Source organism: Eleginops maclovinus, chromosome 14 (genome assembly GCF_036324505.1).
Source record: "Eleginops maclovinus isolate JMC-PN-2008 ecotype Puerto Natales chromosome 14, JC_Emac_rtc_rv5, whole genome shotgun sequence".
Classification (NCBI taxonomy): domain Eukaryota; kingdom Metazoa; phylum Chordata; class Actinopteri; order Perciformes; family Eleginopidae; genus Eleginops; species Eleginops maclovinus.
Window position 1 is genome coordinate 14,955,173 of NC_086362.1, and position 15,824 is coordinate 14,970,996.

The 15,824-nt window shown below is 41.1% G+C and overlaps 1 protein-coding gene across 1 annotated transcript; it reads left to right on the forward strand.

Moving 5' to 3' along the window:
• Nucleotides 1-6,315: 6,315 nt before the first annotated feature.
• c14h4orf54 (chromosome 14 C4orf54 homolog) lies at nucleotides 6,316-10,812 on the forward strand. Its single transcript, XM_063900875.1, has one exon. The coding sequence runs from the start codon at nucleotides 6,316-6,318 to the stop codon at nucleotides 10,810-10,812; it is 4,497 nt and encodes a 1,498-aa protein (XP_063756945.1).
• The last annotated feature ends 5,012 nt before the right edge of the window (nucleotides 10,813-15,824 follow it).

Consider the following 15,824-nt stretch of genomic DNA (forward strand, 5'->3'; position numbering starts at 1 on the left):
ATTTGAGTTGACAGGGGTTTCATTCTTTTCTTTCTTTCCTTTATATTTCCGGGTATTTCAAAAAATGTCGAGGACATTGTAGACATGGGGAGAGAGGTAGGGTTATATGCTTATAATGCTACACATAATGGGTTAAAGAAAGCCCCAGGGGAATGTCATTTCTGTGTATTTTATTGTCTTGATGCCAGATCATAAACTACAACAGTTTTCTTGTCTTTTTGCTTGCCTGTTGCTATGATAAAAAAAAAAAACATATGCCTACCGTGTGCCCTGAGGGCACCACCTGTTACCAAAATATACTCACCAGGCTCCGTCTACCCCTGTGCCCAAAACTGCTTTCAAAACAAAAGCATAAAACATAAAACAACCGATTGGCTTGGATTACACAAAAATAAAAAGTTAGATTTACTATAAACAAAGACAGCAATAAAATAAATGTTTAACTATTAAATAAATAATATAAGTCCGTATATGGCTCCATCAAGCTATGACCATCCTCGATAACAGCCTTTGTAAATATGTCTTCCCTCCAACACACACACACACACACACACACACACACACACACACACACACACACACACACACACACACACACACACACACACACACACACACACACACACACACAGGAATTTGAATGTGTAGTAAATTATTTATTTATTTCAATGGACCCAAGCCAGTGAAACAACAAACCACTCTGCACTTCTATTAAAACTGCCCACTTTATGATGCAATTTCCCTCTTTGTCTGTATAAACTCTATGTCATAATATGGTTATTTTCTGTTACTTTGCCAGACACATTTCCATTATACATGAATGTAAAAGACAATAAAGTATTATGAATCTGAAGCTGAATTAATTAAAAGACATGACAAGACAAAACTATTCAAACCGGACGCGATGCAAGGTGCAGCGATTCATCAATAGAAGGTGGCTGTACATAATCTGTCACTGTCCCCTCTAGCGTCTCTGCCCAGGTGTGCTGCGTTGCTGCAACGAGGTCTCAGACGAGCTGCAGCTGGAGGAGGAATATGGTTAAAACCTCCAGTTCAGCAGCAGAAGAGAGAGGCCTCTGGCATGGGGACTGCCTCTTTGAACATTTCACATGGCGATTTTAATCAATGCTATGGATCTGATGATTTTAAAGGTGTCTTTTGTGTTGTATTTTCGGTCAGAGGTGGAATTTTATTAGCCCATAGGGCCACCTAAGGGTGGGGCGTAACAAATGGGGGCTCATCCGGTATTGAATGTCCATGAAGTGAGGTAAATGTGTATTTGTCTGTATCTAGTGGCCGTTGTTTGCTTTGTAGAGATTTTGTTTGGGTTAATGTGTGGATATCAGTGTTGGGTGTAACGCGTAATGTATTACTTTTTGCTGTAACGCAGTAATATAACGCATTACTTCTGAAATGTGGGTAATATAATACCTGTTACAATTCTCAGTAACGCAATTACAACACATTTTAACCCGAAATGATGTGGTGTTTAGTTTCTAAGAAATCACAAACATCGCGAGACATTCCGACACCAGAGAAATAATTGTGCCGGTAGAATAGTAACTTAGTAAGCCTGTTTACTATTGGTTAAGAGGGCTGCAGAAACAGATTCGCAATGCAGAGCTGCAGGCTCGGAGGAAAGAAAAGACGTAATGTTACTGGTATCACATATTATTTAGCCCACTTAAACGGAGCATGAGTTTCATGTCTAGCTCTTTTCCTAATGGCCAGCATGTAGCCTACTGCCAGATAGATAGATAGTTTTAATTAATGACCTGCTATAAACTATATTTTAGCATTTAAAGCCCTACTTTTGCAATTATTTTGGTGAAAGTAACTCAAAGTAACGCAAAAGTAGTGTAACGCATTACATTTCAGAGACAGTAATAATGTAATATGTACTCTATTACATTTGGGAAGTAACTTGCCCAACACTGGTGGTTGTTGCTGTGAATTGATTGTTCCTCTAGCTTGCAATTTTCAGTTGAGCATCCTGACTGGTTAGTCACCGGGCAGGTTTGAAGATTTGTCCCTTTTTTGTTTTGCCTTTCTTATTTTTGGTGGTAATCCCGGGTTGGGTTTCGCTTCATTGTAGGCTATTGCTGTAGGTTATATCCATGTTCTACAGTGCCGCCTCGAGCTCGACAGGCTACTGAAGACTGGCTAGGTTAGTTAGCCATCTCCATCAGTTCAGGGTTGGAGTGCCTCACTCTCATTTTTGCACGGCAACTTGTGACTCTACTTTTTCTTAGGCCCTTCTGTGTAGCTATAATAAATGCACGTTCAGCAACGTGAGGTTGGTGATCTTTTAGGTGCTGGTATCTGCACTCCACATTTGTTGGGTCACTTTCTGGTTGCTGCTTAGGTGTAAGAGGGCAACATTTGTATGTAGTTTACTACAGTGTGACCATGTGTGTTGTGGTTGTTGCGGTCCATTTTGTTGGGTCATAGTGTGTGTAGTGCTATTGGTGAATGGCTGCAACTTTTTTAGCTGGTCTTCTTGTGGTGATCCTTTTATATTAAAAACGCCCCCCTGTGTTTAAAGGCCTTCACGTCACAGGTTCAGCCTTCACTCATGTTATTCCCCAGAGCTAACTGTGTTGGTGTGTTTTTATATATATACATACATATTCCATTAATAACTGTGCAGTATATACCTGGCTGCTATATCTCTTACAGGTTGTTGTTGTTGTTGTTGTTGTTGTTGTTGTTGTTGTTGTTGTGTATTTTGTGAATTGTGTAATTATTTTTTTAGTTTTCTATTTTTTATCTTTAAATATTTTCTTTAATGCATGTTTTTTTTAAAGCTGTCTGACAGCAGTTGCCCTTGGCGCTTGCCTGACCTCCATATACCCACACTCCTGTCCTTAATCACCCGGTCAGCTCTATAGTATATTTAGCAGCTCACTCACTCCCTTTGCAAGATTATCTGCTGCAGGGTAGTCCAAAGTTCTCATGCACATTAAAAAAGTTAGTTTTTAGCACTTTTTGATGACTAATGGGAATATGCTGATCTTTGACATGAAGAGGTCAAGTGTTGTATTTGATAATTGCTGAGATGCTGTTGTTCAGTGTAATAAGAGAAAATGTTTGCACAATCTATTTTGCATGGAGTCTCGTACAAGGAAATGTGCACTTTTGCAAATCTTCATAGAACTTTGACAGCGAGAGCTGCATTGGCAACTTCTGAGAGTATCATAAAATTTGAGCAACAACTGCATTTCCTCCTTGTTTATACAGAGAAAGGCTTAGAAAATGGTTCATGTCCTTTTCAATGTGAGGGAAACCTCAAACTCGTTGGTTCTGTTCTAAGTGATGTGAGCTCCATTTTAACAGAACTGTGAGTTAACACAAAGTTAGCATTAACCATTACAGATGCTCAGTTTATTGTTATCACAATGCAGCTTTTGCTTTTCGCTTCATCAATCCAGAAAAATATTAGACGCACACAACAAATTACTTGGAAGTCAAGTGAGTGAAGAAAACATAACAATGATTGCAAGTTGAGGGTGGCATTAAGGTTTATAAAGCATATGTGAAGCATCCTGTGCTGCCAACAACACAAAAACAACTTTTCCTTAAGAATTTCCTTTTGTCCATAGAAAGTTAACATACTCATTTTAACCCAAACAAGGAGATTTTCCTGAAACTACCAGTAGTTTGGTGGCTAACTCTGTTGGAATGATGACGCGTGTTAGATGATCAGTGAAAAGCATAGAATGGGTAGACATGACATGGTAAGTGTCAAAAAGTCAATGTTCTTTGTAAGGAAGTGAAATGACAAGAAGGGATGACGGCAGGTTTTTCTGTGGCCCTACAGAACAGACATTTCAAGCATTCTGTGGCTTATCATGTGGATATTAATAGTGATGCTCAACTCACAGTAAACAACAGTAAACAATTGGCAGCCACAGCATCAACAGAAGCTGACAGCAGTTACTACTTTTAGAAATTGTTGAAACAATATTTCTAAAGTAAGACTTAGTAAACATAAGGGTTCTTGCCTGGCCCATGCTACCCTGCCATCATCTCATAAATATCATGCCAGTAGTTCTTCTGTTCTCCCTTCAGACAAACAAAGAGACAAACTGAACCAAACCAAAAACAAAACCTTCTTTGAAATGGAAACTAAAATGTCTCCTGCCCAGTATACCTGTAGTTACAGACCTTTAAATCACATACATATTCTCTGCCGGATTCGTTTCAGAGTCACGGCTCACTGCTGTAGGACATGGGTTGGACACTCAGTATTTGACACAAGTGGAGCTGAGTTTCCACCAGTTAAGCTCAGGGTCCTCTCTGGTTTCTCACTCAGTATTACTGTATTACACTGCTGGCAGGGATTGGCAGGGACCTTTTTGTTGCCTACCAACAGCAAATATCACAACCCCCCCTTACCCCCCATAGCATGGTGGTGAGTTCAGGGCCCCTGCCAGCCAACCATCGGCATTCCCAGCTATTCATTCCAATTAGACGCTGAGTTTGTTAACTCTTCTACTTCTAAGGGTTATGCTAAGTCGCTTTTATTCTCCTACAGGGTTTCTGTAATAGTTTTCAAAATTACTTTTCAATGTGATAGCATTAATTGGTGAAAAATGTAATTAAAGCTGCACTTAGAAAGATCATTTAATAATTAACGTTCATATTTACTGTGTTTGTGACCCCCTTATGGAATATATTGCTGGGCCACCAGTGATATTGTTATGGAACCAGGAGTTAACATTTGCATTGACTTTATTGTGTTCATTTATGCATACATCCTAAATGCGCTAATATACTATATGGTTGAATCCTTATATCATATTTAAAACAAAATTAACCAATATTTCAAGTTTTCCATTTAGCATCTACTTCACAAAGATTACAGACACATTTGCAAACCATCTTCTTCTGTCGTCTGTCACTGATCCGGAGAGTTTCTATATCTGGACAGACCAGAGCTTCAGAAATGACCAATATTGTTACATTTGGGGTAAATTTCCCCCCATACAAAATTGCTGAAATCATGCCCATCGTCGTATGAAATTTGCTAGGTGAATGTAACATAAAAAAACGTTTTAAAAAAAACACTTGGAGGTGTACTGTAAAACAAACAGGAAGTTAGCTATTCAAACAGTGATGAGAAATGTAGAATGTCCAACAGCAACACTCAATAATGCTTAATCATCGACAATTGAGGTCTTAAAAAGATATACAATATATCTAAAAATAATTTAAAATGTTTAAATATAATAACATTTTAAATGATAATTTTCTTTATCACACCTGCAGATTCCCAAATGAGCATGAGGTTTCCAAGATAAGTGTCAAATATCTCTAAACACATAAAAAAAATTCCAAAAGACTTGACGTTTTATTATGACGGATAAATGAAATGTGACCTACTTCTGTTTTGGACCCCCCGACAGCATCCAAAGGTCCCTGGCACTCTCAAAAACTGGCCCCTACTGACCCAGACTAAACCCCCGGGAAGGAACAGCAGTCAAACATGCACAGTGTATCAATCCTCGTGGGGGTGTGCTGTTGCTGAGTTGTTGTCACTCGAGTGTTTATCTGCCAGACTGCCTTCATGTAAGGTGTTAAAAAACCTTGCAAACATTCCCTGCTGTCGAACATCGCTGCACTTTCCAAATTTTTATTTGGTGCCTGCTATATTTGAGCTTGGTGTAAAAACACAGCCGGTGAGCAGTCTGACTGCAGGATCAGTGATCTGCAGCTCACAGAAATTAGGTTTTATTGGACTCATGTGTATTTGACCTTTTCTTATTCTTTAAAAATATTTAAAACTGTTCCTGTATCTTAGCACCTGTGATATCTTCCTTTTCAATGTGTGTCCTCCAAAACATTTAGAACAAATAATCTCCCAAATGTATGTTACATAGAATAAAAACAAAATATTTTAAAAAAGGGCACAACAATACATATATAAAAATAGCAGTCTTGGAGACATGAAACGGTTGAATATATGACAATGAATGAATATTAAACGGTGCAAATATCTACATGTAGTGCAATAAGTGTCCATAGCAGCTTAGGGTCCTCTCCATGATTCCTATTGGTCCACGAACCACAGCTTGAGAAACATGTGGCCTAGACAGTAGTTACTGATGTCTCTGGTCCTTTTTAGATATTCATATCGCAGTGAGCTGGAATGTTTGGAGCGCGTCCCTTCCCTGTCATCGTGTCTGTCTAACCAGGCGAGAGGCAAATGCGCGCAGACCCGTCTCAGACTGTAGGACTGTGGAATCCTGGGTGGCTCCGTCTATGCTGTTTCTTTCGGACTCCAAATGTAAAGTTAAACCTGGAGGATCAGCTATGAAGGCAGAACAAAGCTGTGTGGAGACGCAGGCGACAAGGGAGGTCAAGGATCTGTCCGAAAAACCTGTTCAGGAAGAGGAGGATGCCCCGGAGAAGCAAGACGAGATGAAATACGTCGATGTGGAGTTAGTAGACGTAAACACAGGTGGGGGAAAAGTGGAAAAAGACTGTGGCTTTAGAGAAGGAAAGCAAATGTCTGTCCTTATTAACAGCGGTGTCGCCGAGGATCTGCGTGCAAAGGAACCAAAACTGGAGATCAAAATCGAGACTAACAAGAAAGAGGATTCTGAAGTTGGGAAATGTACAGAAGATGTCAAGGAGATTCCTTCTGATCCATCCTTGTTATTGGATTCCCCCTGTATTGATGCAAAGTCAGAGAATCAACCCAAATCAGGAGACAAAGGTGAGCGCGTAATTACGCAAGGCGAAGTGTCCAAAACGGAAGAGAACACAAACACGCCCAGGGGTAAGGGATTACCCTGCAGGGACACTGATCAGTGGAGGAGCGAGGATGATTATGAGGAGGATGATGATGTTAGTTTGGTGCTTTCATACGCCTGTGTCCCGCGCGTCACGGAGGATGAGTCCCATTACATTACCACGCACGAGATCCAGCTCTCCGAGCTTTCTGACCACGAGGAGGACTACGACCTCGGGGTGGCCTCCTCCGCTAGCTGGGACATTGAGGAAGACAACCAGGTGTACTCTTTTGTCGATTATGCTTCTTTTGAGGGTGATGAAGAGGTGGGGGGCAGGGGCTCCCGCGGTCCCGCAGCAGGAGTCAGCACTCTGCTTGAAAGTGATCTGTGCGACGTGGCCAAGTTCACCAGCTCAGATGAGAGTGTGTCAAAGCCGCAGCAGCAGCAGCAGCAGTGCAGTGGTAACAGTGCGGGACAGATCCACCTGTCAATCAGAACCACTCGAGCTATAAATGACCCTAGCAACATCCAAGAACAGGGAAACATCCTTTATCATGCCAGGCGATCCGAGGACATGAGTCGATATGTGTTTAGGGGAGTTGACGGCAAGTCGGAGACGTTGTGTGACAGGGCGAAGTGTTTCATAGCCGCGCCCGGACGCTTGCACTTTGGCCGCAGGTTGAGGGGGAACGAGGTCATCGAGGTTTCCAGCGGTGCGTCCAGCGCTGTCAGCGAGCTGGACGACGCTGACAAGGAGGTGCGCAACCTGACAGCCAAAGCCTTCAAGAGCCTAGCATATCCTTATCTTGACGCCATTAATTTCAGCACATCAAGTGAATCATCATCAGAGCACGGGAAAGGGATAAACAGGTGGTCTACCTTTGTCGACCTGAAATATGGCAATATGAATATATCAAATGGACTGGATAAAAGTGTACTTTCCCATCAAAACTCAACGGCCTCATTTGAATTAGCCAAAACTATAGACAATAGAGGTTATAAGGGCATTGCACTGGCAAGCATCAAACCGCCCACCAGCAAGATGTTCACTCTGAATGGCAACCCCCACAGCGCATCGTCATCTACAAAGCAAATAGAGCTGATGGGGGAATTCAGTAAGGGCCACGGTGGAGTGATAAGACTCACAGAGACTCTGAATTTTCGGTGCAATGTCAAATCGGGAATGTCTGGGGAAGAAAGGCACACTAACTTTGCACAAAATGCTGCAGGATCACGTTCCACAGATGAAGTTACCAACAGTTTGCCAAGCGGCAAGGGGAGAGGGGCCAGCAAGTCGCCCTGCAAAACCATGGAAGACACACACAAGAAAGCCATATTCGCTTCGAGTCTGATCAAAAATGTGATTTCTAAGAAGATGCAGTTTGAACAGGAGCGCAAGATGGAAAGAGGGGAGATAATCGAGGCGCAGCGGGATCATGCAGCGGGCTTTACGCACCAAGAGAGCGACAGCTACAGGGAGAAGGGAGGCAGGGAGCTGCACACACAGAGCTCCAGGTTTTCTGAGAGCAGCTCAGACTACACCATAATGTGTCTGGATGAATTAGGAGACATTGTGGACAGTGGCTCATGTGATTCCAAAAGTGACTCAAGACGCCAGGACGCGACCGCTCCCGCTCCAGAAACTAATTTGGACCCGGTAAATGAAGCTGGAACTGATACTAAAAAAGGCGCATTGGAAGCGCCCAAAAGCACGCTGCTTCGAAGCCAAAATAGCGCATTCAGATGCTGGAAGGACGAGGAGGTAGAGTTTCAAAAGGATCATAAAAACTATCAAAGTCTGGAGAAGTCGCCTTCAGCTAACGAGAAAGAGGGCGAGGGGGATCAATACTCGGCTGGCAGCGGGAAACTGACTAAAATGTCACATTTGTTTGTGCCAAGTATCCAACTGCTGTCCAGTGAGGGAGAAGAAGGACAGCAGCTGCTGAACAGGAGTTATTCTCCATATGGAGATGAAGGAGTGATCCAAGAACGCTCTGATAACAAGCTAAACATCGCTGACTCAAGGAATGTGGGCAAATCTAAATCTCCGGAAATAAAAATTAACTTAAGGAGCTTCAGAGACAATAACACGGAGCATTTTGGCGTCTCCAAGCTGCGCACCCCTAATATAGCCTGTAACGCAGCTAACCTTGGCAGAACAGATGACTTCAAATGCCACGAGCTGGCTGCGGCTCTAAAGGGTGAGTCGACGGATAAAGTCCCGCATTTCATGGTTAGAGACATTAGAGATAATAAAGCAAAGCTGCAAACGCCCATACACCAAGTCAGGGACGTGCGTAAATTGGTAAAAAGTACGTATCACTTTGTTTCTTTGGATAACAACGAAAATAAATCCAACTTTTTATCTGCTGACCCCCATTCAGAGCAAAAGAAGCAAATGTACAATCGAAGTACTAATTCTGTGTCCCCTATAGTAATCAAATGCCAGTCTGTGAATACAAATAATAATGGAAAATATTCGGGAAATACGGATTTATTTAAACGGGAGCAGTTTGACATAGACAGGTTGTCTCCAGAGGGCGCTAAAAATGCTCCTCTGCAGATGGCAGAAGGGAGAGCACACATTGGCAACCTGAGTAATTCCTCAGAAGGAGATATTGCATTGAGAACTGAAAGCAGAACACCTTCAAAGAAGCAAGAACAAATTGCAGACATCATTGATAAGAAACCTGAATCAAAAATAGCAGGTCAGGGGGCTTTGGAAAAACTCCAGGCTGCTGTGAAAACCATGGAACAGCTGTATACATATGACAAAAATGAATGGAAAAGGAAGAATGAGTCCAATGCCCTGGCAGACCGCCATGTGCTTTCGCTGATAGCCAGTGGAGACCATGGAGGACCTGAGGAGGATGCAGCTGGTGGGTCCAACATGGACAAAACTGTCAGAAGAGACTCCTTTCCAAACAATGCCAAGACCCCACCAGTGATAGCGCCTGGCACTGACAGCCTGCTGAGGTCCATGCAGGGTAACAGTTCAACTGCAAACATGTTCAGCCTTAGCTCCAGCCTTAAGGCAGCTGCCTTTGCAAAGCAAAACACCAACACACAAACCACACCTTACATCCACAAAAGCTTTGTCCCAAAACCTTCCAAGCTTCCTGTTTCCTTAAAAATCTTCCCTACGAAGCTACGTGGAAATGAAGAAGCTCAATCAAAGGAGGTGGAGAGGCCTGCACGGGAGTTCCTGAACGCCTCAGCTGACAACGAGAACTACCTGACCATGCCGGTCAAGTCTCCCGCCAGCAGCAACAAACAAGCATTGTCTGCCGATAGAACCTCAGTGTACATGTTTGCTACCCAGAAACAACCGACCCCTCCTTCAGGACCTTTGGGATCATTTGTGGAAAACCAGAACGCACAGCGCTCCAGCATGGTCATGGACACACGCTCACCAGAGGTTCCTCCTGCAACCATTTACCACTCTTTACCGATGGGCATGTCCGTCAGTCAGCCTCAGGTGTACTGCTTCTCTCCAGCAATCACCCCAGCTCCTATGATGGAACCCTTCCAAGCCACCCAGAGGAAGATGCTGCTGGATCCCACTACTGGAAATTACTACCTGGTGGACACTCCTGTGCAGCCTGCCACTAAACGCCTCTTTGACCCTGAAACAGGCCAGTACGTGGACGTGCCCATGCCTCAACCTCCCATGACCCCGGTGCCAATGCCCATCTCACCTTTGGCGCTCAGTCCAGGAGCATACGGACACCACTACATGATCTACCCAGGCCTAATGCCCACACCGGCCGTTATCCCGGCCCGGACTCTGGTGCAGTCACACATGTCGGTGCATTCAGAGCCGGACAGCGGAGACAAAGCTTTGTCCCAACAGACTGAGGGCCTGTACATGGAGAGCCCCTTCTACATGGCCACAGGAAAGTCTCCCCACGCGTCCTACGGGCCTCAGCAGCAAGCCGCCGCCCACAGGCATCCGCAGGGCTTCTCTAGTGCCAAGCAGCCGGTCATCAGCATCAGCTCCCAGCAGGGGCCCCGCATCATCGCCCCACCCTCGTTTGATGGGACCACCATGAGCTTTGTGGTGGAGCACAGATGAGCGGCAGCTTACCTGGACAGGTGACTAGTTTCTTCAGGTAGGATTTGTATGTACGTACGGTGTTTGGTTTGAGTATTTATAAGTAAAACAGGAAGGTGTATTGTGTCATCGTTACATATACGTATAATTGTATATGATTTGTTTTTGTAGTTAAAAAAAATTGCATTTTGCCATTTTTGAAAACACTTTAAAAAATGGCAAAATAATATGGTAGGGTAATATAAAAATCTGAAATTATATACATTTTAATTTGGACATTTATGCATTTCTTTGTCTCCCACAAATCTTAATACAATGTACAAGTGTTTTGGTGTAGTAACAAACATGATAGTGCCACTGTCTCTTGTAACTGTAACAGATGGTACGATTGAGATTGATAGTTTATGAAGCTGGAAAAATGTACCAAAAACATTCTGATCCATCATCCATACCAGCTTTCTTTTCCAGCTTTTCTCAAAGTTTTAAAATGTGTGTTGACAGTGAACATTGGAAACATAAAGAAAAATTAAAAGTGCTGATTTAGATTTTAAATAGTAATTTGTGGTAAAATAAAATGAAGCGGGATGAAATATGCCATAATAGCAAGTTGAGTCCAGAAAATGTGTTATTTCACGTTGCATGTGTTTTTTTCATGTTTTCATATGATCATTTATTTAATGTCTTAATCATTTATTTTGAACACTGACTCCAGAGGCCCTATCTACCTCAAAAACTATTTAAGTCCAAAGAGGTTTGACGGCACACTCTCCATGTGATAATTGAATGTCTACCCTAAAGACAACTGAATTAATCAATTTTTAAATGTTATAGTCCCATCAATTAGATAAGGGCATTAAGCAAGCAACCAGTCATGAACTACAGAATGAATCATCCTGGCAGAGGAATAGAAACCATGCTCTGGTATAGTTTGCAACTGAGCACCTCAGCAGATGCTGGCACTCCAGCTGTGAATTCTGATAGCACACAGATACAGAGGATTATCTTGATGTTAAATTCTTCAGGGGCTAGCTGGTTGAATGTATGGTGGATATACTGTAATGTGTTCAGGAGTAAAAGCTCTGCTATGGCAGGAGTTTGTTATGTGCATACACTGACTGCTTCAGCTGCTGCCGGACATCAACAGGCTGCCTGGCGGGTCAGAGTCGTATTGGGGTCAGCGGGCTTTTTATAGGAGCAGTCATTTAAAGACAGAGAGAGTGAAGAGCCAGGTTCACATGGCCTCCGATCAGCAATTACATAAACACAACAGGCAACATAGCAGCAGAGCATTTGGAGTTCCCCTTCTCATCTGAGACCCGCATACTGGAGGGTTCAGTGATGTTTATAAAGAAACAGATAGCCTGCAGTTTGATAGTCTCGAGCCTGGAGACGTGCTATTAAGTGGAAGGCTGTTGAAATCCTGCAGATTGGATGCAAACTATACTTGACAAACGATCATGTACTACAAGCAGGCCTGTTGCCTTCCACTGCAGCAATGATCTTGCACATTCTTCAGAAAAGATATCCAAATGCAATCAGCTGTTGTCAGTGGGATCCTTTTTGGGCTGCAGGGACAGAGGTGTTTTTAGGGTGTGAGGAGGCTCAAAAGCAGTTCAAGCTTGTTTTATTGTTATTTACAGAGCAATTAGTTGCAGATTTGAGAAAAAAAGATATGCTAAATGTTAAAACCATTTACATATGAAAGACCTTAGATGGTAGGCTGACAAATAATTCATATTAATAATTCATGGTATTTATTTTTACACTCTTCCAACTGCTTGAATCGCTTTACATTACATATTACATATATGAGACATGTTATACATTGAATACTGTGGATAGTATCCACATAAAGGGTGACGTTTTTAGACCAAATATATGGAAGTTAATGTATGTAAAAAATCATGGTGCAGCATATAGTCTGCACATGGAGAAATGTGTCAGTACAGAGCGTTGTGTAACACCAGGAAACACAGAAGTGAGAATCTAACATTTTGAACCTACACTGTAACTTTTGTCACCATCAAACGATGTTAAATAATTAGCTGCAACACATTAGCATGTAAGCCTTGTGAGCAGCTTAAATGCTGTTAGCATGATGTATTTTTTTTTCTTTATTATAGATACAACATCTAACATCAGTTTTGTGCAAACCACTGTCCATATAAATCTTCACATGTTCATCAAGACTTCATGTGCCAGTGATGCTATTGGCAAATGCTATTAAGAGCACTTTAGTTTGATATTGACTTGAGGCTGAGTTTCCTAAATCTGACCAGAAAATGAGGACTGCTGTAATAGGTATTCAAAGAATACAATGACTTATTGTTTGATAAGCCCTAAACTGGATTTACTGTCTTATGAGACAACTTCCAATGAACCACAGCTAATAAAGACAGGAATACTAAGAACACCGGTGATTGTGGACTACAGCCATTTGGACCTGGTGCTGTCAGATAATTACCTGTGTGAACGAGCCAGGTCGGCTCTCAGACAGACAGTCTTTAAGTTCAGAGAATATTTGTTCCTGTCCTGTTTTAATGTTTGAATAGACAATTATAAAGACTATGAAAGTATTATGTTTAGTTTGCCTGACATTATGCACACTAAATATTTTTGAAAGTGAAAAGCAGCATACTAGTTCCTGATTGAAGAACTGCTTTCAATACTATGGATTGGCAGTGCACCTGTGGAGTTCCTCAAGGGTCATCTCTAGGATCCCCCCTATAAACGCTCCGTTTATGGGAATTTAGTTTGGCTATTTCTTATCAAAGCTATGCTGTCGATGTGAAGTTTTATGTTCTTGGTAAACGTGTAACTTTTCAAATCTGTCAATTTTACATAATTCTCTTAAGGAGATCAGTTCCTCAGTCTAATAGTTTTCTGCAGCTAAATCTGCCTTGATTCCTAAAAACTCATACAAATCAACCCTTTTTTCCCTGTCTCACATGACTTTAGGGCTGCAGTGCATTGTGATTAGAGTCCAAACGCTGTAGCTCCAGCTAAAAAGTATAAAACTCCCATACTTTTCCGGTCCTTAACCCCTTATAATCAAATTGTTCTTTGGGGTAACTGATATGTGTATGTGAATGTGTAAATGTTGGCATGCTGGTTAAAGGCTCTTTAAGAGATCAACAGACTAGAAATGTGCTATATAAATGCAAGTACATAGACAAAGTCCAAGAGTAGCAGCTAAATTAAGAGGAATATATAGATTATATTGCTATATTTCTTCGATCACTGAAAAAAGAACCCCCTGAACCACCAGAAAACAGTTAACATCAAATGGTGTCATTCTGAGTAATGTTGAAAAAACTAAAAGTCTAAAACAATCTGAATATCAGCTTTATTGTAAACAAAGTTAGGGAATTTACTCTCACACAACATATTCTAAAATTAAAAAAGGGCTCTAAGCCTTCTGAAATATCAGATTTCTAAATGTTTTTATAACTTTTTTGCTGAACAATTTTGTCATTAATAAACTTCCGTACAATTTTTTGTAGCTGTTAATGTTCATTTGAAACTAAGTGTCTGTTCTTCTTCCTTCCCAACAGGGCCGGGTTGGGGGGATGCTGGACTGCCCTTGGTTTACTATTTTCATTTTCTACAATTGTTTTTTTTATTGGCTAAAGGTGATTGTTTAGGCCTCTTGTATGAAAGGGCTCAATTACATCCCATATAACAGTTTTTAACTTGTACAAGATATGTATCAAGTATGTACTTCATGGTTTACAACACAAGGCGAAAATATCATTTAATTTGTCAGCTTAGATAACTGCTCTAACTTTGCTGCAGTAGCACATTAATAATCACCCCCTAACACAATCTTTTTGTCTCTTATTGTTGGGTTTTATGCAGTGTCATGACTTTGTCACACAAAATACTATTCATAGAATGTGTTTGTTGAACTTGGTAGACATCCTGGAGGTCTCTCTTTGTGTGTCTCTTGGTAATTAATGGTCTAATGACCACATGAAGGCTGGTTGTGTCATGTTGAGGGGTTTTTTAATTTAGTAATGGATGGTTGATAACACAAAATCCTTTCATTGTAATGTAAAGTATATGTTTTTTGTCTTTCAAGCATTTAGTGCATGTAAATGGACTGCAACGGCTTAAATCCCAGTGTTCCCACAAGAGGGAGATTCCACCACATTGAAAAAATAAAGAGCTTTTTGAACATTAAAGCATGGAAACATGTCACGGCAGAGACACTACATACTGATACGAACCCAAAAATACAAAAATAAAATTATAAAATTAAGTGTACTATAATACATTTAAAGGTGTAAATAGCAGTGCAGCTTCAGGATGCTAGCAGGCTGTGAAAAGAGAGACCTCGAGGTGACCCTACGGTTTGACCTGCAGACTGATGTACTCTGTAGCCCCATTATATATTTGTGTTTCATTGTTCAAGGAATTATTTTGACACTCACTAATTGTTTTGTACTAAATAATTCAGACTGTTGATCTGCTGGCCAGTTCATCGTTTCCTTTTGAAACTATTTGTTACTTTACTGACAATGATGTAGTTGTTATAAAGGAACTCATTTTTTTTCTAACAAGTTTTCATGTTTATTATTATATTATGTTGAAATGAATAAGATACAGATTATAAAAGTTGTGTTGTTGTTTTAGTCGTAATTATGATGTTTGCAAAAAATGCTAATGCGAAAGTGTTATCAATGTTTTGGATTTAAAATAGGTTTATCACATTATGATTGTGTTAAGGAATAAATTGTTCATTCAGATTGAAAAAAAGTCTAAATGAACGGGTCAGTCAGCCCATACAAAATCCTGCTGATCTGTGCTCATGGGTAAATACATTTGATTTTAGTTGGAAAACAAAAGTGTTGGATTTATTAAATGTTTGATAAACAGATTGCTAATGGATTTCTAAACCCATTCAATAATCTGCTGACAACACATAACACTATCACTTTTTGCCGTTTTTAGCTTTCAATGTGATATAAGTCTTCCAAAACTATGTATATTTTTTGAAGTCTCCACAAATCATTTATTGTCATTTAATCTGC

Excerpts from the sequence above, each read along its gene's own strand:
- c14h4orf54 (XM_063900875.1), top strand. The coding sequence starts at position 6,316 with ATGAAGGCAGAACAAAGCTGTGTGGAGACGCAGGCGACAAGGGAGGTC.